We start from the raw sequence: 22835 nt of genomic DNA, 5'->3' as shown, positions 1-22835 counted from the left end.
CATGGCTGCAGTCACCATCTGCAGTGATTTTGGAGCCCCAAAAAATAAAGTCTGACACTGTTTCCACTGTTTCCCCATCTATTTCCCATGAAGTGATGGGACCGGATGCCATGATCTTCATTTTCTGAATGTTGAGCTTTAAGCCAACTTTTTAACTCTCCACTTTCACTTTCATAAAGAGGCCTTTTAGTTCCTCTTCACTTTCTGCTATAAGGGTGGTATCATCTGCATATCTGAGGTTATTGATATTTCTCCCGGCAATCTTGATTCCAGCTTGTGTTTCTTCCAGTCCAGCGTTTCTCATGATGTACTCTGCATATAAGTTAAATAAGCAGGGTGACAATATACAGCCTTGACGTACTCCTTTTCCTATTTGGAACCAGTCTGTTGTTCCATGTCCAATTCTAACTGTTGCTTCCTGACCTGCATAGAAATTTCTCAAGAGGCAGGTCAGGTGGTCTGGTAGTCCCATCTCTTTCAGAATTTTCCACAGTTTATTGTGCTCCACACAGTCAAAGGCTTTGGCATAGTCAATAAAGCAGAAATAGATGCTTTTCTGGAACTCTCTTGCTTTTTCCATGTGAATTAAGAAGAGGAGTACTCAGCACAGTGAATCATGGTGAAATAATAAACTGTTAGTGAATTGTTCTAATTAATTCTTCCTTGTTTCTGGGTACTCTTCCTAGTAACAAAACTGGTGTAAATAGATATTAAACTAGATTTTACTTTCTCTATTACTTTATGCATACTTTATGATGGTGGAACACGTGTCACATGGAAAATTATTTTGTTCAGTATCTTTAAATTATCTAATATGCTAAAAATTACAGGCATACTAAAGTAGCTCATAAAACAGTACTACCTCATGAAAAACCCTTTGTTCATATTCCATATTATCATGTCCATTCTTTTGAGTTACAGCAATTGAATTTCAATTATTAAAATTTTAAATTTTTTATTGAGGTAACTGACTTATAACACTACATGTTTCAGGCACACAGCATTATATTTCCACTTTTGTATACACTACAGTGTGCTCACCATCAAAATCAATTCTATTAGTGTTTGAATAAAAATGAGAAGTAAATTTTTATCGGACTGCTTTTGGGATTGCGTCCATTTATAAAGTCGCATTGGAAAACCACTGTAGCTTATTAAGATACTATCTCCTGTTTCCTGCTCCTAGTACAATATCATGAATGGTGACTGAAAGGAACAGACGTAAAGGCAAATGTTTCAGCCATATAAATTAGTTTTCTAAAACAGCCTTATAATTGCAAAAACATAGCTTGAAAAATTATGTTTTACAGTGTATGTGTTTTTTTTCTTTTCTTTTTTTTTTTTTACTTTTACATTTTAATTGAATTGTAAGGTTTCCTTTAAGTGGTCTAAATTTGGCATAAAAGGTGTCAAGGATGTATCCCAAATGTGAAGCCTCTTGTGGTCTTTCCTCTGTGCGCCTCTGTGTCCTCGTCTCCTCTTCTTATGGGGACACCAGTCTGACTGGAGTAGGGGCCACCTTAACAGCCTCACGTTAGTGACGTGCTCTTAGTTCAAGTGTTTGCAGTGGATCATTCTGAAATTGACATCTTAGAATTAGTCCGATTGACTAATAAACTTTTTTCATGTTAAAAATGCCTGCAGTATGAGATAACTAGAGCGATGAGAGGGCAGGGGGGATGCCAGTTGGATGCATGATGAAGCGAAGCAGTATAGGAAAATATCTTAGTTCCTCAAGTGAAATAGATCTTTGATATAAAAATAATCTTTGGGGAAATAAGAAAAAGCACTGTAATAAATGTATTTATTGATTTTAAGATGCATCTCATTTCACAAAAATGTATGAAAATTTATTTTTTTATTCAAGAAAATGTCTTAGTATGTGGAGATTAGTTAATACATGGAGACTAGTTAGAAAGCATTGCAATACCAGACATAAGACATAAGGACCAGCCTGGATGAGGGACTAAAGGCAGGTAAGGGAAGAACAGGTGTCCACGTCATTAGGAAGAACACTTGCTGACATTATCACAGCCAGAATTTTTTCAAACTTATTTTACCCACAAAAAAACTTGAAATCTCTAATATGAAAATGAGAATGCATTAAATATTCAATTGCCATTTCCAGCTTAATGAGTTTATAATCTGTTTCAGTGGTTGTCAAACCTTATCATGTAACAGACTCGCCTGGAGAGTTTAATAAAATACAGCTTCCAGCTCAATAGATCCGAGGTGAGGTCCGAGAGCATGCATTTATAACAAACCCCTACGTGGTGCTGCTGCTGCTGGTTTGGGGACCACCCTTTGAGAGAACACTGATGTAAACAATTAAATGGGTTGTCACGTGACATCTTTCATTCTTATTTTGCAAAGCCTGTAAGACAAGGATCAACCCAAAGTAGTTATACATGCATTTTTATATATTTATATTTTATTTTTTATATAGGGCTTCCCTAGTGACTCAGACATTAAAGAATCGGCCTGCAGTGTGGGAGACCCGGGTTTGATCCCTGGGTTGGGGAGATCCCCTGGAGAAGGAAATGGCTACCCACTCCAGTATTCTTGCCTGCAGAATCCCATGGACTGAGGAGCCTGGCGGGCTATAGTCCATGGGGTTACAAAGAGTTGGACACAGCTAACACACACACACTTATATATTTATTTTTATATGTACTGCATATGTATGTGCATGTATATAGTAATTTTTTTTACTAGAAAAAGTTCCAGATAAATGATATGGGTAAAAATAAATATTTGTTGAGTTCATTCAATCATTAGTTAATGACTTTAGAGTTTTTTTTAATTTGTGTTGAAGTATAATTTACACTATTATGTTAGTTTCAGGTGTATAGCAAAGTGATCCATTTTTTGGATGGATCATTTTCAGATTCTTTTCCATTCATTGTAGGTGATTAGCAGATAGTGAATATAGTTCCCTGTTGTATATAGTAGGTCTCGGTTGTTTTTCTTTTTTATATGTAGTTTTGAGTATCTGTTAATCCCAAAGTTGTTGCCGAGTTTTGAGCAGAGGACTGAAAAGGTTCGACTTGCATTTTAACAAAATCACTCTGCTCCTTGTGCTGAGGATACACTGAAGGGAGAGGTTAGGGTAGAATTAGAGTGCCCAATGGAGGGTAATATAATAATCCAAGCAAATGGACTATTATTTAAGAGGAAAGAGTGAAAGAGAAGTATCACATTTTAACACCACCACCTTGTTTCCTTTAAATTTTAGGACAGAAATGAACACTGAAGGGTCATGAATGATGCAAACAAGAGACAGCCTGCTCTCTAGTTCCCTGGCCTGCTCTCTTCTGCCCTCTGGTGGGAAATCCAGATTATTCCGCACGGGTCTGCCCTTCACAATAGTTGTAGCCACAGGGAAGGCCACCTTAGAGGCTGGTGGATAAACCATGTTATCATGCAGCTTCTTTCTGCACACCTGAAACTTACTCTACTTCTCCACATCACATGATATAGATGCTACTTACTTAAAATCTCCTATAAGACTATAAGACCTTCTCTTTTTTTTTTTTTTTGATAATTCTTCATGTTCTTCTCTAAGCTTTTTCCAATAGTCCTCAAAAGGTAGCCAGCTCTGACACTGCCATTACCGTGGCATTTATCAAAGGCATAATTTGAATTTCAGTCAATGTGGAGATTCTCACCTAGGCTTGATGTTCCATCTGTTCTTAATGTATTTTTGTTCAGGTAAATCACTTTGAAGCTATGGTGAATCAAATGTGTGATTGAATGGTCATGAAAATAATATGGGGAACATAAAAGTATTATGTAAAATATGATCTTATTTCATGAGAAATATTTTTATTACCGTTACTATTGAAAGTTTTTTGTTGAAAGTGTAATTCTATTTACAAAATTAAGACATGAAACTTAATTAACTTATATCCATTACCAGGAATAATTTTCATAGATAGTCCATATTTATATAAATATATGAGGCACCAGTTTAAAGAACACTTAAATATTGATTCTGTGAGCACCTACCTAGATACCTCAAATTTTACTCACCATATAATATACCCATAAGAATTGTCTTTCAAACTCCAAAGGCAAATAATGTGTAACAGCCTAAAGAGAAATTCTGAATTTCACAGCCTATATCTTTATTTTATCAAAGGAAAATGGTAGTTTTCCTATATGCTCTTAATTGTGAAATTGACGAATTTTTGGTGGGGTCATGCAAAGGCAGTTAAATACTGCTCAGGGCTTTGCTCAGGAACAGAACCATTTGAAATAGTTTTCATGAGAAATGCAGTTTCTTGCTGTTGACAAATGTTTGTTGAATGAGAGCACAAAGTAACAAATGCTATTTGCTCAGAAAATATTCATCACAGTTTTGCGAGCACTGGACACTGTGCCAGACCATGGAGACCTAAAGATGGCTAAGACAGAATTTATCCCTGACAAAATGCTCACAGCCTATTCAGGGAGAAAGCGTGTGAACAAAAATTACAGTCTCTCTCTGAACAGAGTGCTGGGGAAGCAGGAAGAAAGATGCCACTCAGAGTCAGGGAACACTCCGGAGAAAAAGTGGTCCATGAGCAGAGCAGGGTGCACCAGCTCCAGGATGTGGAGCTGAGACTCTTGTACTCTGGCTACATTTATTATTGTTTTTGTGTGAGTCACAGCGAGCTGAGAACAAGGGGGAGGGCTGCAGCGGTGTTTTGGAAAAAGGTGGCATCTCTCCTGTTGTGTTTGCTGATAGTTGGCCTGTGGTCCAGCTGGCAGTGTGGATGGCGTGCTCCGTCCTAAACGCCTGCCCTCTTTGGCTCTCCTCTCAGTGCCTTGCAGCTGTGCACAGGTGCACAGGTCTGAGAGAGGAGGGTGCGGCCATACGGGTGCCAGCATGCAACGTGGGGAACGGGACACAGGATTCCAGGCCCGGCCTGGACCTTCTCCAGCGGTGTGATGACGGTAAACAATGAGAGTTCTGAGTTTCCATTTCCTCACTTTAACAAATAAGCATCATATTAACACCTAATGTCAGGGTCTTGGTGAGAATGAAATGATTTAGTGACAATATTTCCATAAAATATTTAAGGCTGTGTGTATGCTGGTTGTCACTATTTTAACATCTTCAATATTGCTGCTGCTACCAAAGCTGTTTACACAACCCTGACCAATGCATTTTGCATTATATTTGAACTGCTTTCATTTTGAATAGACTAGAATCATACTCAGGAATTGGTTAACTGAGGTGGTAGGCCCAAGACTCTATGAGTTTAAACTGGAATACTATGATGTGTCTAGGCAAGATTTTAATTTCTGAAACTGCCATATCATAAACTAAAGGAATTAAGGATTTGTTAATATTATAACATTTCAAATACTCAGGAATAACAATTATCAAGAAAGATAATTGTTACAATTACAAGATTATCATTACAGAAGGCTGAAATGTATAATGTTGGCATCACTGATTACCTATAAAGCCTTTGACTGTGTGGGTCACAAAAAATTCTGGAAAATTCTTGAAGAGGGGGGAATACCAGACCAGCTTACCTGTCTCCTGAGAAACCTGTATGCAGGTCAAGAAGCAACAGTTAGAACCGAACGTGGAACAATGGACTGGTTCAAAATTGGGAAAGGAGTACGTCAAGTTTGTATATTGTCACCCTGCTTATTTAACTTCTATGCAGAGTACATCGTGCAAAACGCTGGGCTGGATGAAGCACAAGCTGGAATCAAGACTGCCAGGAGAAATATCAGTAACCTCAGATATGCAGATGACACCACCCTAACGGTGGAAAGTGAGGAACTAAAGAGTCTCTAGATGAAAATGAAAGAGTGAAAAAGCTGGCTTGAAACACAACATTCAAAAAGCTAAGATATGGCAGATCATGGCATCTGGTCCCATCACTTCATGGCAAATAGATGGGGAAACAATGGAAACAGTGGTAGACTTTATTTTCTTGACTCCAAAACCACTGTGGACAGTAACTGCAGCCATGAAATTAAAAGATGCTTGCTCCTTGGAAGAAAAGCTGTGATAAGCCTAGGCAGCATATTAAAAAGCAGAGACATCACTTTATTGTTTTTCTGGTGGTTATCTGTATGGATGTGAAAGTTGGATCATTAAGAAAGCTGAGTGCCAAAGAATGGATGCTTTTGAACTGTGGTGCTGGAGAAGACTCTTGAGAGTCCCTTGGACTGCAAGGAGATCCAACCAGTCAATCCTAAAGGAAATCAGTCCTGAATATTCATTAGAAGGACTGATGCTAAAGCTGACGCTCCAATACTTTGGCCACCTGATGCAAAGAGCCAACTCAGTGGAAAAGACCCTGATGCCAGGAAAGATTGAGGGCAGGAGGAGAAGGGGGTGACAGAGGATGAGATGGTTGGATGGTGTCATGGACTCAATAGACAAACTCCAGAAGATACGGAAGGACAGGGAAGCCTGGCATGCTGCAGTCCATGGGGTCACAAAGAGTCGGACATGACTTAACAACTGACAACAGCAACAGATAATAATGCATAATAATAATAGGTAATAAGTAAATATGATTAAAATAATAGAAGAATACATCTATTTTCATGTTTTATCAGGGTTAAATTCATCACTGATAATGACATTGGTTTCATATAAGATAAGAATGAAAACCTCTGCAACTAAAATAATACACAACACCAAGGCACTGTTGATTGTCCGTGGTGGTTTCTAGAAGTTAAAAATGTGAGGTGGCACAGAGCAGTCTCCGAACTGATGAAACTCAATTGTCTTTTAGAGACGAGTCTTAAGCTTATAAAGTCTACTTTAAGCAAATGGTTTTTTAGAAAGTGTGTTAATATATTTTGGTATCCTTAGAAAAGGTGTGTCTAAATGCACAAGCCAGAAATCTTATTGGATAAAAATTCAAAATGTTCCCATTGAAAATAAAAGTCCCAATTCTATTCTCTCATGTTTGTGTGTGTTAAGTTGCTTCTGTTGTGTCCGACTCTTTGCCATCCTATGGACTGTAGCCCACCAGGCTCCTCTGTCCAAGGGATTCTCCAGGCAATAATACTGAAGTGGGTTACCATGCTCTCCTCCAGGGGATCTTCCTGACCCAAGGATTGAACATGTATCTCTTTATGTCTCCTGCATTCGCAGTTGGGCTCTTTACCACTAGCGCCACCTGGGAAGCCCTTAATCTCTCATAATATCTTGCTAACTGTTATTATGGTAGCTTGACACTTTGAATCAGAGTAGGAAGTCACACAGACTTTTCATTGCTTCAGGAGGTTAAAAGATTATAAGTGACATGTATAAACCCAGGCCTCTATCGTAAACCCATAGTTGTAATGAAAACGTGTGCTCCGTACCTCTGCGCTGATACTGGCTGCAGATACCCTCTGATGGCTGTTGTAACTGATGACTGTACATCAGTCCTTCAGAACCCAGGAATGGCATACATGATTCTTACTCAAGAGCATATTGTGCACAGAGCCCTGTTAGTTATTGAGTATATTGGGTGAGCAACGGGTTTTACAAGGAAGGAGAACAGCTGTGTGCAGTCGAGGGGTGTGAGAGACGGTGGGCTGCGAGACCATCCTTGCAGGTGGCTCCAACAGTGTCCATATCTTTTAGAAGCTTCTGTAGCATTCCAAGACAACATGCTTTTTCCTGGAAACAAGGAAGAAACTATTTTTTAAAATTAACATGGACAATGGTAAAATCAGATCTGTCTCTTTTAAAGATCACTCCTAGAAAAGAAATATAGAGAGAGATTTGGAAGAGAGAAGCCAGCAGTCAGACAGGATGAGAGATGGTGAGCAGGGTCTGGGCAAGTTTACAGTGATGTGGATGGCACCTTACATCCATTTCTAGGGGAGGAATGACGGGATTTGATGGCTAATTAGGGCATGGGAAATAGCGAGGAAGATCATGGTCATTCCTGGAAAACTGGCTTGAGTGACCTGAATGATAACCCCATTCACCAGCAGGGGCGGGAGAGAGGGTGGACGGAGGAGTAGGGGGGTCAGAGAGGGTGGATGCAGGAGTAGGGGGGTCAGAGAGGGTGGACGGAGGAGTAGGGGGGTCAGAGAGGGTGGACACAGGAGTAGGGGGGTCAGAGAGGGTGGACAGAGGAGTAGGGAGGGTCAGAGAGGGTGGATGCAGGAGTAGGGGGGTCAGAGAGGGTAGACGTAGGAGTAAGGGGGTCAGAGAGGGTGGACGCAGGAGTGGGGGGGTCAGAGAGGGTGGACAGAGGAGAGAGAGTTGATATTTGGAATTGCTGAATGATGCATGTGAGATGGTTGGTGAGACATCCTGGAGATGGTTGGATTCAGAAGGGCGATCTGGCTCAAGTTACAGATCAAAATCGAAGAGTTTCTGAGATGTTAAAGGGAAAATCTGCTTCCTGATTTCCCTGAGAATGGTCACCTGCCCCCATAGTCTTTTCTCAAATGCAAGTAAGTAAAACATTTTTTATTTTTTTCCAGTGCACCTTTAATTTGTTGACCTTTGCTAGAACTTGGCATTTTGTGGATGAAAGCACTTTCCACACAGCCCTTATTAAAGGGTTCCTTCCTCTCTCCTTGAGTCTCGGAGCCAAGAGGGAAGTTGACTTTCTCAGCCCACTGTCGTTTAGTTCATGACTCTCTTGTCTTCCTCGTAAGCTGTTCCTTTCCTAATCCTGACTCTGCCACTTTCTAGCTTTTTGATCTTGTTTAAATTCTTAACTTCTCTGGGCTGCAGTTTCATCCTTAATAAAATGGGCATCATAGAAGTACCTCACGGATAATTTTTTGACAAACAAAATCAGATCATGCGCATGAAAAGCTTAGCACAGTATCTGGTGTGAAATAAACTCAGTGAATGCCAGCTGTTACCATTAATAACAGGCAAGGATCTTTGTCTTCAAAGCAGTTGTGGGATATAAGCACGTAACAAGTAAAATATAACAGTGGACGGTCTGTGGAACCCAGGAAGCTGGAAAGAGTAAGGAAAATGAGCAAGACTTCATTGAGGATGGGACATTTAACACAAGCCTTAAAGGATGACTTCATCAGGTAGATAGGCGGGAAAGAATTTTCCAGAAGAGGGAGAGAGAGTAGTGTGTCTAAACTTGAGTGAGGGTAGAGGGACCTAGTGGGTTTGAGAAAAAGCAAATGGCCTCATAGGACTAGAACATAGAGGGGTGATATGATTGTCATGGGAAAAGAACTTGGAAATGTTGCAAAGATGTTTTGGTACCAGAGTAAGTTTTTGGTTTATCTAAATCCAATTAGCAGCTATTGCAAAATTTTATGGACCAAGCTTTTAGAATTTCTTAAGCTTCTTATTTTCGGTGACCCCCATCTCTATTCCACTATAACCATACAACAACAGAACTTCAGGTCAGAGCCTGCTCTCGTTCAAAAGGTTTTACCACCCAAATTCTCACAACTAAACTTCCTGTTTTCTTGCTTCTATTGAAATCTTACTTCAGCTCTAGCAGAATCTCTGTCTCCTGGCCTCTCTGCATTTGTGCCATCCATCACTCTTTCCCTGTCTTGATGTCTCCCCAGCCAGCCTGGGATTTGTGCCATGCTGTGCTGTGCTGTGCTCAGTCGCTCAGTCATGTCTGACTCTTTGTGACCCCATGGACTGTAGCCCGCCAGGCCCCTCTGTCCATGGGATTCTCCCTGCAAGAATACTGGAGTGGGCTTCCATGCCCTCCTCCAGGGCGTCTTCCTGACCCAGGGATCAAATCTGTGTCTCTTATATCTCCTGCATTGGCAGGTGGGTTCTTTACCTCTAGGGCCACCAGGGAAGACTGGGCTTCCTGGGGAGCTGTTTTAACGATGAGCCTCTTTCCTTAACTGTCTTGCCCTTGACCTGCAATTAGTATTTTGCAACTTTCCGGACCTGGGAATCCCCATTGCCTGCTTTCTTTTCTCCTGATTTAAGGGCTCTTGTACCACCTCAGATATTAGCTGACTGTAGTTATGTATTTAGTATTGTTCTTGGTGCATGTGTGTGTGCTCAGGTGTGCCTGACTCTTTATGACCCCATGGACTGCAGCCCACCAGGCTTTTCTGTCCACGGGATTTTCCAGGCAAGAATACTGAAGTGGGTTGCCATTTCCTACTCCAGGGGATCTCTCCAACCCAGGGATCAAACCCACGTCTCCTCCACTGGCAGGCGGTGCCACCTGGGAAGCCCCTAGTATTGTTCAGCAGGTATTACGTGTCAGTTGTAGATTTTAAAAATCATATTTAATACAGTGGCTGCTTCACGCTTTTCCAGTTTCTAGCTCCTGTTCTCTCAGCATCACATCTGTATTTAACTGAGTTGGAAGCTATCCCAGATTCCCTGGCAAATTTATCTTTGCTTCCAATTACTTTTCAAAATCTTTAAAAATTCTACCTACTTGGAGAAATCAAGGCAGGAACACTGGAAAGAACAAATGACTGGATCGTCCCTACCCTTCCCTGAGCATTAGCTGTGTCCAGCCTCACTCGGAGGTGGAGAGCAGCGTGCAGTCCTGGGTGGTCTGCCCACAAACCCACCTTCCTCTACTTGCCTGTGATGAGCGGCAGAGGAAAGGGGGGAGAAAAGGAAAGTGAGAGCCACAGGGACAATTTTTATAATTCTCTCACCCAGTGTTATAAAGCAGTAATTATTTTGCTTACCAGAAAAAGCATTGGCAGTTTTTCAGGCTTGCACAAGCATTCTCCATAAAATCATTCACCTCCATATATTCAGGCTTCGTGTAGTTTTCTCTGTTTGCGCATTCTGTGGTGTGGCAGCCTGGGAATTACGGTGGCCTCATGTGTCTTCAGAGTTCTAAAAGGAAAAACAGGACACTCACAACCTCTTTCCTGGGTCCCAGCATGTGTCTGGGGTCCCATCCAATCCCCAGGTTACCGAGGATGAGGGTGAGAAGTCTGGGGTTCTCCTCAACCTGCATTTCTGCTGTATCTTTGACCCTCAGTTTCTCTCCTTTAATCTGAAGGTTGGACCAAACGCTGAAGAGTTCTGCTTGTTTGAATGTGCTCCTCCAATATTTTTTATCCTAGGTCTGCATATCAATTGGGATTTGGTTAGGAAAAAAATTCATTCGATGTATTTCAGATATGAGGAGTTTCATACAGGAATTAAAGACTTGTATGTGGAACAGGCAATACAATTTGTAAGCCCTTAATTCCTAGATGAGGACAGGGATCGTGGTGATGGTTCCATAAACCAAAGGATGTCAGAGGCTGGCAGCCAAGCCCCAAAAGCAGGGTGGAGGCCTGGAGTAGAGTCTTCCTCACAACCCTGCAAAGAGCCAGCCAGTCCTGACCACATCTCCATCTCAGACTTGGAAACTATGAGACAACAGATTTCCGCTTTTTAAGCCACTTGATTTCCAGTAGTTTGTTGTTGTTCAGCCGCTCAGTTGTCTCCGACTCGGCAAGTCCATAGACTGCAGCACATCGGGCTTCCCCGTTCTTCACCATCTCCCAGAGTTTGCTCAAGCTCCTGTCCATGGAGTGGGTGATGCCGTCCGAACCAGGCCAGAATACTGGATTGGGTTGCTATTCCCTTCTCCAGGGGATCTTCCCAACCCAGAGGTGGAACCCAGGTCTCCTGCACTGCAGGCAGATTCTTTACCATCTGAGCCTCCCAGGAAGCCCTGGCAAACTCATACAGGGCCCTTCTAGGCGCAAGGACCTGAGTGACAGTAGAGGTCACATGCCATGAATTCCAGGAGACTGGCCCTGCTTGTCAGATGGCTGGGGCAAGGGGAGTCACAGAAATTCCCGGGAAAGATCTTCACCAAAGCACTGAAGTGGGGGTTCTTGAAAGCTCCCCAGAAGGTGCTGCAGCTCTGAAGGACCTCTGGGAAGTTCCCAGACACTCCATCCTGCAGCCGTAGGAACGAGTGGTCTCCAGGCTCTCCGGGGAGCTGCTGGGAAGCCCACCTGCCCCCATGAGTCCTGGCTTCTCTCCCACCTCCTGAATCCCTAAGTGCCTCTCGTCAGCAAACTCAAACCGGGAACGGCATGGAGATGGGAATCTGAGGGCACCTGTGTCCCAATGTCTCTCTGTTGCAGGGCAGGTGGTCTTGGGAAGGGGTGACCACAGTGCTGCATGGACAGCAGACTTCCCAGTGCCTTTGGACTGACACTCTCTGCACTTGAAGTTTGGATATCACTTTCCTTGGGTTCTAACAAGACCGCCTCCCCACCCCCCCAACCCCCACCAGGCAAGGATGTCTTTTCACAAGGTATTGGGCGAGGTCGGGGCGGAGGCAGGAGCAGCGCTGGCCCTTCTGTTGGCCTTAGGGCTATGAAGTGAGATCTCTCTGAAGTGAACTCTCCTCCCTCCAGGGAATATGACCTTTCCATATAAGGAAAAGGGGGAAAAAATGATGTAGCAAGTAAGCAAGAAGAGGGGAGGAGGAGGACTTGAGAAAGAAAGAGACAATCAAGTCCAGAAGCCTTTGAAGAGACTAAAGGAGAACCCACCGAAAGCATCGCCAGAACCAGGAGGAGATAGATGGAGGGCTTTTTTGCTTTAAATTAATTATAGAAGGAGGAAGGGAGCATCTTTAGACTATTTGCCAGGAACGTTGCTTCTCCACCAAAGCCAGTGCGTCAGCATGGAAATCTCTCATCCTTCTTTTCTGTTACCGTGGCGCAGCTGCTCAGTCATGTCCGGCTCTGCGACCGCATGGCTGCAGCATGCCAGGTCTCCCTGTCCTCCCCTAAATGCCTGTGATTTCAGTCCTTCTTTGAATTTATGTCTTTAAAAATATCTGGTTGTGAGAGAATGTCTGAACTGCCTTTGATGGTAATGGAAGTCACGCAGTTCAGAGCAGAACTACCCGTGACTGTCAGGAACCCGTGACGTAACACCTTAGTCGTCTGTGTATGTGTAGCGAGGTCGCTGTGTAAGTTATAGTGCGTCCCCAAACCTAATGAAGTCAGAGGGTTTTTTTCCCTGTCCTGTACATTTTTCTGTTGATGCAGAGTTCCTTTTATTTGTGTTTTTATCCCAACCTTTCTACTTTCATACAGAAAAAAAAAAACAAAGTGAAAGTGAAAGGCACTCAGTTGTGTCTGACTCTTTGTGACCCCATGGACTATACCCGTCCATGGAATTTACAGAACTATAAACCAATTCCAACAGGTTGGTTCCGCTTCTGGAGGAGTTTTTGTGAAACAATTTAACGTTACAAATTTTCCTTTTCTTAGACAATTAGCCGCAGAAGGCTACTCAGTAGCTGCAATCAGTTTCTGTCGCTACATAGGGTTACAATGACCCGGCCCCATACTCAGTAAGGCTGTTTACAAAGTGAATGTCTCCAGGCAGACTGGACCACACTGCTCAGGTATGCTTTTGAAGGTCAATTAGCTATCTATACTTGTTGGCTGTATGCATGAGAACAGTAAACATCCAAATGAAAACTGAAGATCATAGTTTTCCAGATGTTTCATCTATGGAGCCAAGCATCTGGAAATACAAAAACATCTGGATGATTGATTGTGCTCATCACTTTTCATCCAGCTGTTTTGGCATCACTCAGACGTAGGCCAAATCACTTTTTATTTTTCTCCTGTATCAGTACCACTGATAAGAATCACATTGTTAAGTAATATTAAGAGTGATAAGACATATCAAATAAATCCAAAGCAAATAGTTGTTTGTACTGAAATTGAATTTAAGCTTTTGAAACACATTCTTATACATGCATCAGGATCACTTGAGAGCTAAAGTATTCGAATGACATTGTTATAAATGGAGCTGAAGTGTCTAAAATAATGGTTTCTAATTTATTTATCTTATTTCTTAAGCAATAGGAAGTAACCTGAGTGTATAACAGATGGATATATGAATTTTATTCACGTTATGAAATAAAGTTTAGGAAAGTGTTAACAAGTTTTAAACCACTTATTTGGCTTTATATGTTAATGGTTTTTAGTAAACATAGATGACTAAAATACCAAAAGATGTAATCCAAAGCTATTAGGATGTGAGAGTTGAACCATAAAGAAGGTTGAGTGCTGAAGAACTGACGCTTTTGAATTGTGCTGGAGAAGACTCTTGAGAGTCCCTTCAACAACAAGGAAATCAAATCCTAAAGGACATCAATCAATCCTAAAAGACATCAAGCCTGAATATTCATTGGAAGGACTGATGCTGAAGCTGAAGCTCCAATACTTTGGCTACCTGATTTCAGAAAATCTGACTTACTGGAAAAGACCCTGATGCTGGGAAAAATTGAGGGCAGGAGGAGAAGGGGATGACAGAGGATGAGATGGTCAGATGGCATCACTGACTAGGTGGACATGAGTTTGAGTGAACTCTGGGAGATGGTGAAGGACAGGGAAGCCAGCATGCTGCAGTCCATGGGGTCACAAAGAGTCGGACATGACTTAGCAACTGAATAACAAATATTTAAAAAATAATTATACGAAACATTTCTAAAAGAATTGATCATTTATATCTTTCATATACTCTTTTTTTTTACTTTAGCTTAGATTTTTTAAAATTTATTTATTTTAATTGGAGGCTAATTACTTTACAATATTGTATTGGTTCTGCCACATATCAACATGAATCTGCCACAGGCATACACGTGTTCCCCATCCTGAACCCCCCTCCCAGCTCCCTCTCCGTACCATCCCTCTGGGTCATCCCAGTGCACCAGCCCCAAGGATCCTGTATTGAATCTGGACTGGCGATTTGTTTCCTATATGATATTATACATGTTTCCATGCCATTCCCCCAAATCATCCCACCCTCTCCCTCTCCCACAGAGTCCAAAAGACTGTTCTATACATCTGTGTCTTTTTTGCTGTCTCGCATACAGGGTTATTGTTACCATCTTTCTAAATTCCATATATATGCGTTAGTATACTGTATTGGTGTTTTTCTTTCTGGCTTACTTCACTCTGTATAATAGGCTCCAGTTTCATCCACCTCATATATTCTTAAAAAATAAAGAAGTATCTGTTATTGTATTATTTTGCATGGCAGAAATAAAGATACCAAAGCATTGCTGAAAAAACTGCTTCAAAGATAGAATGAGAACACCAGTGTCTACTGGTCAGTTCAGGGGTCTTTCCCTTCACCTTGAGTTAGGTTGCTCAGTCAGACTCTTTGTGAGCCCATGGACTGTAACCCATCAGGCTTCTCTGTGCATGGGATTCTCCAGGTAAGAATACTTGAGTGTGTTGTCATTTTCCCCCGTTGGGGGATCTCCCCACCCAGGGGTTGAACCTGCATCTCCTGCATTGGCACTCGAGTTCTTTACCACTGAGCCACCGACCTTACTAATGCCAAATAAAACTGACAGAGAAATTCCTATTTGCAGGCTGGGTGAGAAATAGCCAGGCCTCAAATAGGGATACTTAGGGACTTTGGGGGAGAAGGCAATGGCATCCCACTCTAGTACTCTTGCCTGGAAAATCCCATGGATGGAGGAGCCTGGTAGGCTGCAGTCCATGGGGTCGCTAAGAGTCGGACATGACTGAGCAACTTCACTTTCACTTTTCACTTTCATGCATTGGAGAAGGAAATGGCAACCCACTCCAGTGTTCTTGCCTGGAGGATCCCAGGGATGGGGGAGCCTGGCGGGCTGCCGTCTATGGGGTTGCACAGAGTCAGACACAACTGAAGTGACTTAGCAGCAGCAGCAGGGACTTTGGGAAGGTCATGTCCACACTGCTATATTTAAAATGGATAGCCAACAGGGATCTACTGTGTAGCACAGGGAACTCCGCTCAATGTCATGCGGTAGCCTGCATGGGAGGGGGCTTTGGGGGAGAATGGATATGTGTATATGTATGGCTGAATCCCTTTGCTGTCCACCTGAAACTTTCACAACATTGTTAATTGGCTATATTCTGATATAAAATAAAAAGTTTAAAGTTTGAAAAAAATGGCAAGCCACTTACCTACAACAGATAGTATTCCACAACTTTCCATTTTTACTGATGTAAAATTGAAATTCTTTTTCTTCTCAAAAACCACTCAAGTTAACATGCTGGCATCTCTTTTTGGGTCAGCATTTCTGGAGTCTAGTCACAGCTGTAAATGGCAGGTGGTGCTGGAATAGCCTATTTCATTTTCTGTCAGAAAAGAGGACAGACAATCAAATAACTACTAAAAACCTCTGAGTTCTTGAGAAACCCCTCTATAATTTTAATTCATAATTTGTTATCCTAGGGAATAGGCCCAGGAATAAAGATGAGCGAATATAGATAGCTCCGTTTTGTACCTTTTAAAACCTATATGCACATTTGATTATTGTGTATCAAATACTATTTCAGCTTCCCAGGTGGCGCTAATGGTAAGAACCTGCCTACTAATGCCAGAGATGTAAGAGACACAGGTTGAATCCCTGGGTCAGGAAGATCCTCCAGGGTAGGAAATGGCAACCCACTTCAAAATTCTTGCCTGGAGAATTTCATGGACAGAGGAGCCTGGCAAGCTACAGTCTATGGGGTCACAAAGAGTTGGACATGACTAACCATGAATGCACCATCAAATATTATTTAGACAGATTCAGTAGAATACTTTGTAATCTCAGTGTGACTACTTTTGTAAATCTTAAACTTAGCTTGCTTAGAAAATAATCTTCACCTACTATTTGGGGAGGGGGAAAATACAGATTTTTTAAAATGTAATTTTACCTTAAAATGAAGTAGCTTTTAATAATAGCACTAAATACGTTGAGTTTAAGTCACAAATGAATTTTCTATTTAAAAGCAACATTTCACAGAGGTATAGAAAATGTAAATATTTCTATGCAAAAAGGATACTAGGGAAATAATTGCACATTGTACAATAAATAAATATTTGTGGAAAGAGAAAGTACTTTTTCTCTAGCAAATGTGTAGTATACTCCAGGTATTACGTTAGGCACTTTAGAACACATTGGAATTGTAATAAGTATCCTATGGGGTAATTACAACGATTGGTCCCATTTTTCAGGTTAAGAAACTGAGATTAGGAAAGGTCAAGCAGCTTTCCCAAGGTCACACAACTAAAAGAGGCTGTGACAAGATTCCAATCCAGGCCATTTGGCTTTGGAGTCTGAGCTTTTACCCACTGTTCAATGTGATGCCTAATTAAACTAAGTGTTTAAAAATAATTTAAAGACATTGGCCAGTCCCTTTCAGGCTTCCAACAAAAGTACAGTAAACAATTACTTTGTTCTAAAAATGATTTGTTTCCACGGACTAAAAAGCCACAAGCTGTTGCAGGCGATGGTTCTTTGTAAGTGACAGCTGCTTTGCTTTGTGAACCTCCCGCAAGCCTGCCAGAAAGTTAATATCAATTACAATTAAGGAGGAAAATTATTTTGGGCAACATCACATTTGACAAGAGCTTTGGCAAACAAAGCGTTGCCAAAGAGTGAAAATATTAACACTTCGCTAAAACTTTTCCTTTTTTTTCCTCCCGTGCCGACTTTTGAATAAAGGTGTAAACTGTGAACTGGAAGTTGATGAGTGTTGGTCCCAGCCCTGCCTCAATGGTGCCACTTGCCAGGACGCTGCGGGGGCCTACTTCTGTGACTGTGCCCCAGGATTCCTGGGCGATCGCTGTGAGCTCAACATGGACGAGTGTGCCAGTGGGCCATGTCTCCATGGCGGGCTGTGCGTGGACGGAGCCAACAGGTACGCTTTCTCCCGAGAGAGCACTCACTGGCCAGAACCTACTGCACCACCTCTGGCGAATCTGGAGATCTCACAACCCCAGCTTAACGTTTTCAGAGTGCTTTTTATGCTTCAAGTGATTCAAGGTTGTAGCAGTCACGCTTTATTAAAAAATGCATCCTTTGGAGGGCCCCTGTCTCAAGAGAGAGCATTTTCCAAGTCATTCTTGTAACAGTTTAGAATTTCTTCTGTTATAGAAAAGTGCCAGTCTTCCACATCGAAGAAACAAAGGGGAACCTACCTTCCCTATCCGTGGTAGATGCGAAAACAAAGCTGGAGTTATTCTATATGTGAATGTAAGATTGTACTTATGAAATGACAAGTATATAAATCAAGTGGTAAAAAAGAAATCCTTTAGGAATTTTATCTAAACAGTGTTGGCAAGGACAGTGATATTAAATTAATTATGTCTTGAATTTCTAGTTGTTTAGGGAATTAGGTGAGTACTTTTGAGCCAGCAGAGTGATGTTCCAAATTAGAGTCTAACATTGACTTCTCAGCAAAAACAAAACCAAACAATAAATTGCACCTTAACATAAGGCATATAATAAATTTGGGTGACGGTAGTTGAATTCATATAAAATATTTTTTGGAAGAACTTTCTAGCAGTTAAAGCACAGGCACTGAGTTATCAAACACTTGCGTTTTAACTGCTTAGCACTTGGCAGCATGTTCACAGATCCTCTGGCAGCTCAGTGGAACACCAGGTGGGCCTTAAAACTCCCCCTCGACAACAAGGAGTCTAAAGTTTGGAGAAGTCAGGGGACCCCCACAGGATCATACAGTTCATTCTTTGCAAAGGAGGATTAGAATCCAATTTTATTTAATAAATAAGATATAATTTATCCCATATCTGAATTTCAAAATGAGTCAGACTCAGAAGGAGGAGCAATAAAAGTCTTGTGTGCTTCAAATATATCCAGGAAAACAACAGATTTTAAGCAGAACAAGGTGGTGGAACACCTCTTTAGTAAACTCTGAGCATGATCCAGGCTTTGCCTGTGATTTGCAGTTACACCCACTTTGTTCTCCAGTGGTGAGAATCTTCACACCTGGAGACTGGTAACTGGGAAACACATGGACAGACAGATCAGACAGAGCAGCGGTTCCCACACAAGAGCTCCGGGAAAGAGGAGGCTCTCCCAGCCAGGCCTCGATGTTTCCAGGAGGCATCAGGACAGAAGTCACACAATGCTTTTGATACCTGCCTGTGTGCGTGCTAAGTAGCTTCAGTTGTGTCCAACTCTGTGAAACTGTGGACTGTAGCCTGTCAGGCTCCTCTGTCCATGGGATTCTCCAGGCAAGAATACTGGAGCGAGTTGCCATGCCCTCCTCCAGGGGATCTTCCTGACCCAGGGATCGAACCCGTGTCTCTTTTGTCTGCGGCATTGGCAGACAGGTTCTTTACCACTAGTGCCACCTGGGAAGCCCTTTGATGCCTTTGGAAACACAAACAGAACAAGGCTAAACCTGCTTCCTGCTAGCTTTCCTCTTTCACCGGAGTACGTGCTGTGAATACTTTTTCTACTGTATCCAGAGCTCTCTCAAAATACCTAAATTTTGAGATCATGTCAAGTTCAGCAAATATGACCCAACTTTGTTTTCCCACCAAAATAATTAACGCATTTGCTATGAGATTTGTGGGAAAGGCAAAAACTATGCCCCCTGGAAGGTTCCTGCAGACAAAGGAAGATGTAAATGAGACTGAGTCTATGAACTGAGGTGCACTAGCCAGGCTTGACCTCTGGGCTCTGGTCTTCAATGTCTCACACATGGTATTTAGATTTGCAGTAGGCATTTTTTTAATCAAAGAAATGAAATAGTGCATAGAGGATTTCTAGCTAGGAAAATTATGTATAAAAATTATAGTCACTTATATTTGCTAGTATTTCATTTTCCTTAGTGAAATCTTAATGTCTGCATTGGTGGTAAATAGACATATAGCCAGGGTGAACAGGACTGTTACTCTTTATTAAATCATAGGTGTCCTCCCCCTAGACACTTATTTTATCTAAGCTGGGTGTGTAAGCCTATGATTTTTCAATTCTGGATCCTCAAGGAGAGGCCATCTAAAGTGAAATAAAGTGAACAACTCTCCCGGTCAGATTCGTATTTTAGGTCTGTCAGATAATCCCATTCAATCGACGAATCATTATAAATAACATGACCAAAATATTCTTGTAATCTAGAAATAAGGAAACATAAGTCACAATTTATATAATGAGTCGCTTTCCTTTTTTCCATAATTTATTATTTCACTAGGGACCTTATTACTGGATTCTTTATATAAAAAACTGCCTTGATGGTATAAATCATTCTCTACTGCCTCACAAATATTAACTACTCTATTTCATACAAATCAGTAGTTTTATTCAGTATTTTCTGCCCTTTGGCATGCTATGATCATTCTTCATATACACATTTAATTATCCCAATGACTCTGTGACAAAGGTACTATTACCTTCAATTTATGGGTGAGGAAACAAAAGTATAAACAATCATGGTTTTCAAGTAATTGTGACTGAACACTTGCTTGGGGGTAAGTCTCCTTAGCTCTCCAGGGTCTCCTTGGCTCTCCATAAAACATTTGTGTGGGATAAGCAAGTCTCCTTAGCTGTCCTTAACACACTTGCTTTCACTAAAAACCTTGAGGGATCATCTCTCGAAGCCTGCAAGCATATGCTTCTGGTAGGTATTAAGCCCACGCTGATGGACAGGCGGAGAGACAGGGCAAGGATACGGCGTCCCCCATGAGCAAGGGCTGATGTCCCGACTTCATTTTGCTCCCCAGGTACAGCTGTACCTGCGCAGGTAGTGGGTTCACGGGGACACGCTGTGAGACCCTGCTGCCCCCGTGTTGGTCAGAGCCCTGCCACAACAACGCCACCTGCGAGGACAGTGCTGACCGCTACACCTGCCGCTGCCGGCCCGGTGAGTGACCGGACTCCTTCCACTGGTTTTTTTTTTTTTTTTTTTCTTTTGCGTAGAATAGAAACAAATGGCTTATGGCAAAAGGAAATTGTTGCCGGAGGTTTAAAACCAACTCTTTCTTCTAGTTATCATTGTTTGATTTAATTGTGTTCTTCAGTGCTCAAACATATCTATTGCTACACTATGCATTATCTGAACTAGATTACCAAGGTGTCCAATCATCAGAATCTTCTAGAAGAAACGCAGAGGAGAAAAATAATCAATGGAAGGGTTGATTTCAGCATGGTTTTCGTGGAGTAAAATTCACTGGAAGATGCTTCCTTGTCCTCCAAGATGTTTTCTTTGGCACCTAGAACATATTAAAACCCAAGAAACTCTGTTAAAATCCTAAGTGCTTGTGTTGTAATTCATAGAGTCAATCAGTGTGATGGTTGATTGTCCCCATAGAGAGTATAGAATGATTTTTCAGAAATTATTCTGCTCACCTTTTATAATGTAAAAGACAATATAAGTTACACATACATAAACCCTAATTTAAAATCACACTTTAAAAGATAATTGGACTTGAGCGTAGAGGTGATAGGAAAGAGTATGTGACACTTGAATTAACAAGCCACTCATAAATATTGATGTTAATTTTGGCAAAAAATAAGCTGCTTGACATACTTCAACCTCTTACTAGGATTTTATTGCTAGAAATGAAAGTGCATTTCGCCTCTCTTCTTTCTTGAGCCATTGGAAAACAACCAATAAGCTTGCGATTATTTAAAATCTAAGCTTACTGACCACGTACCCCACCTCCCCACTCATGTCATTATCTAAGGAAAGGGAGGCCCTGTAGTTGGGGGGAGGCATGAAGACTGGGGTCAGTCCAGTCAATAGCAGCTTCTGATCAAAAGGCATCTCATTGCCTGAGGAACATTTTACATGCTTTGGTAAAAACCAGACAAACTTAAAGTATAAAAGAAAGTTGGGAATTCGCCTGTGGCTCAGAGCTCTGTGTACCTCATGTGTCTCCCCACTTCCAGATAATGAAGAGGACGTATTTGTTATCCTTTGGCCATTGGTCCTGGTCGCTAGGAAACAATTTGTAACACTTGAATCAACAACTCACCTCCAACACTGAATTTTTTTCCAAAATGTGTCATTCCACATTCTTGTCATCAGCCAACCCTCAACATTCAGTTGACAATCTGAACAGGACCTCAGTCCAGAAGCAGGGGGTGGAGTGGACAGCTTGGGAGCAGGACGAGCCCACCATTTGTTAACTGAGTAAACTAGGGCGAATTACCCCTTAATTCTTACATTTCTCATCCACAAATAAAGGGTACAAAAGCTATTTATAGTATTGTTGTGAGGGGTAAAATTATAAAAATGGAACCTGGCATGTATTAAGTACTAAAAAAAAAAAAAAAGCAACTATTATTACTACATTTCAGGTTCTACACCAGGAGGTGGAAATTGTATATGACAGATGGTTTCTGTGCTCTAAAATAGGGGTCCCCAACCTCTGGGATCTAATGCCTGATGATTTGAGGTGAGCTGATGTAATAATAATAGAAATAAAGTGTACAATAAATGTAATGAGCTCGAATCATCCTGAAACCACCTCCCCACCCCTGTCCAGTTCACAGAAAAATTGTCTCCCACGAAGGCAGTCCCTGGTTCCAAAAAAGTTGGGTCCTGCTGTTCTGAAGGGTTTGTAGTGGAGTCAGGCAGCAAAGGAGAGCTGCCTAAAAAAGACCAGTATGAGTCCCACTCATTCGAGCCACTAAGATTTCACTGCCAACTATATATATGAAGGACTGCTGCTGCTGCTGCTGCTAAGTCGCTTCAGTTGTCTCCGACTCTGTGTGACCCCACAGACGGCAGCCCACCAGGCTCCCCCATCCCTGGGATTCTCCAGGCAAGAACACTGGAGTGGGTTGCCATTTCCTTCTCCAATATGAAGGATTAGGGGATCACAAAGACACAGTTCCTCCTTCCAAGGAGCTTAAATTCTAGCAGGAATACAGTATGAAAAAACTGCGTACAGTACAATTTTGGGTGGCTCAGACAGTAAAGAATTTGCCTACAATGCAGCAGACCCGGGTTCAATCCCTGGGTTGAGAAGATCCCCTGGAGAAGGGAATGACAACTCCCTCCAGGATTCTTGCCTGGACAATTCCATGGACAGAGGAGCCTAGCAGGCTACAGTCCATGGGGTTGCAAAGAGTTAGACATGACTGAGCAACTAACACTTTCACAAGATTCTCTAATAAATT

The 22835-nt window shown here is 41.8% G+C and overlaps 1 protein-coding gene across 3 annotated transcripts in view; it reads left to right on the top strand.

Moving 5' to 3' along the window:
* Positions 1-22835, top strand: part of CRB1 (crumbs cell polarity complex component 1) — a 217625-nt gene that overhangs the window by 68701 nt on the left and 126089 nt on the right. For all 3 annotated transcript variants that reach the window (XM_044942640.2, XM_006064879.4, XM_006064880.4), the window contains 2 exons: positions 17406-17601; positions 20432-20571. In XM_044942640.2, the coding sequence (XP_044798575.2) occupies positions 17406-17601; positions 20432-20571 (336 nt within the window). The remainder of the gene's footprint in view (positions 1-17405; positions 17602-20431; positions 20572-22835) is intronic.

This window comes from Bubalus bubalis, chromosome 5, assembly GCF_019923935.1.
Source record: "Bubalus bubalis isolate 160015118507 breed Murrah chromosome 5, NDDB_SH_1, whole genome shotgun sequence".
Taxonomy (NCBI): Eukaryota; Metazoa; Chordata; class Mammalia; order Artiodactyla; family Bovidae; genus Bubalus; species Bubalus bubalis.
Note: the sequence above shows the minus strand (reverse complement) of the source record. Positions and strands in the feature narration are given on the sequence as shown.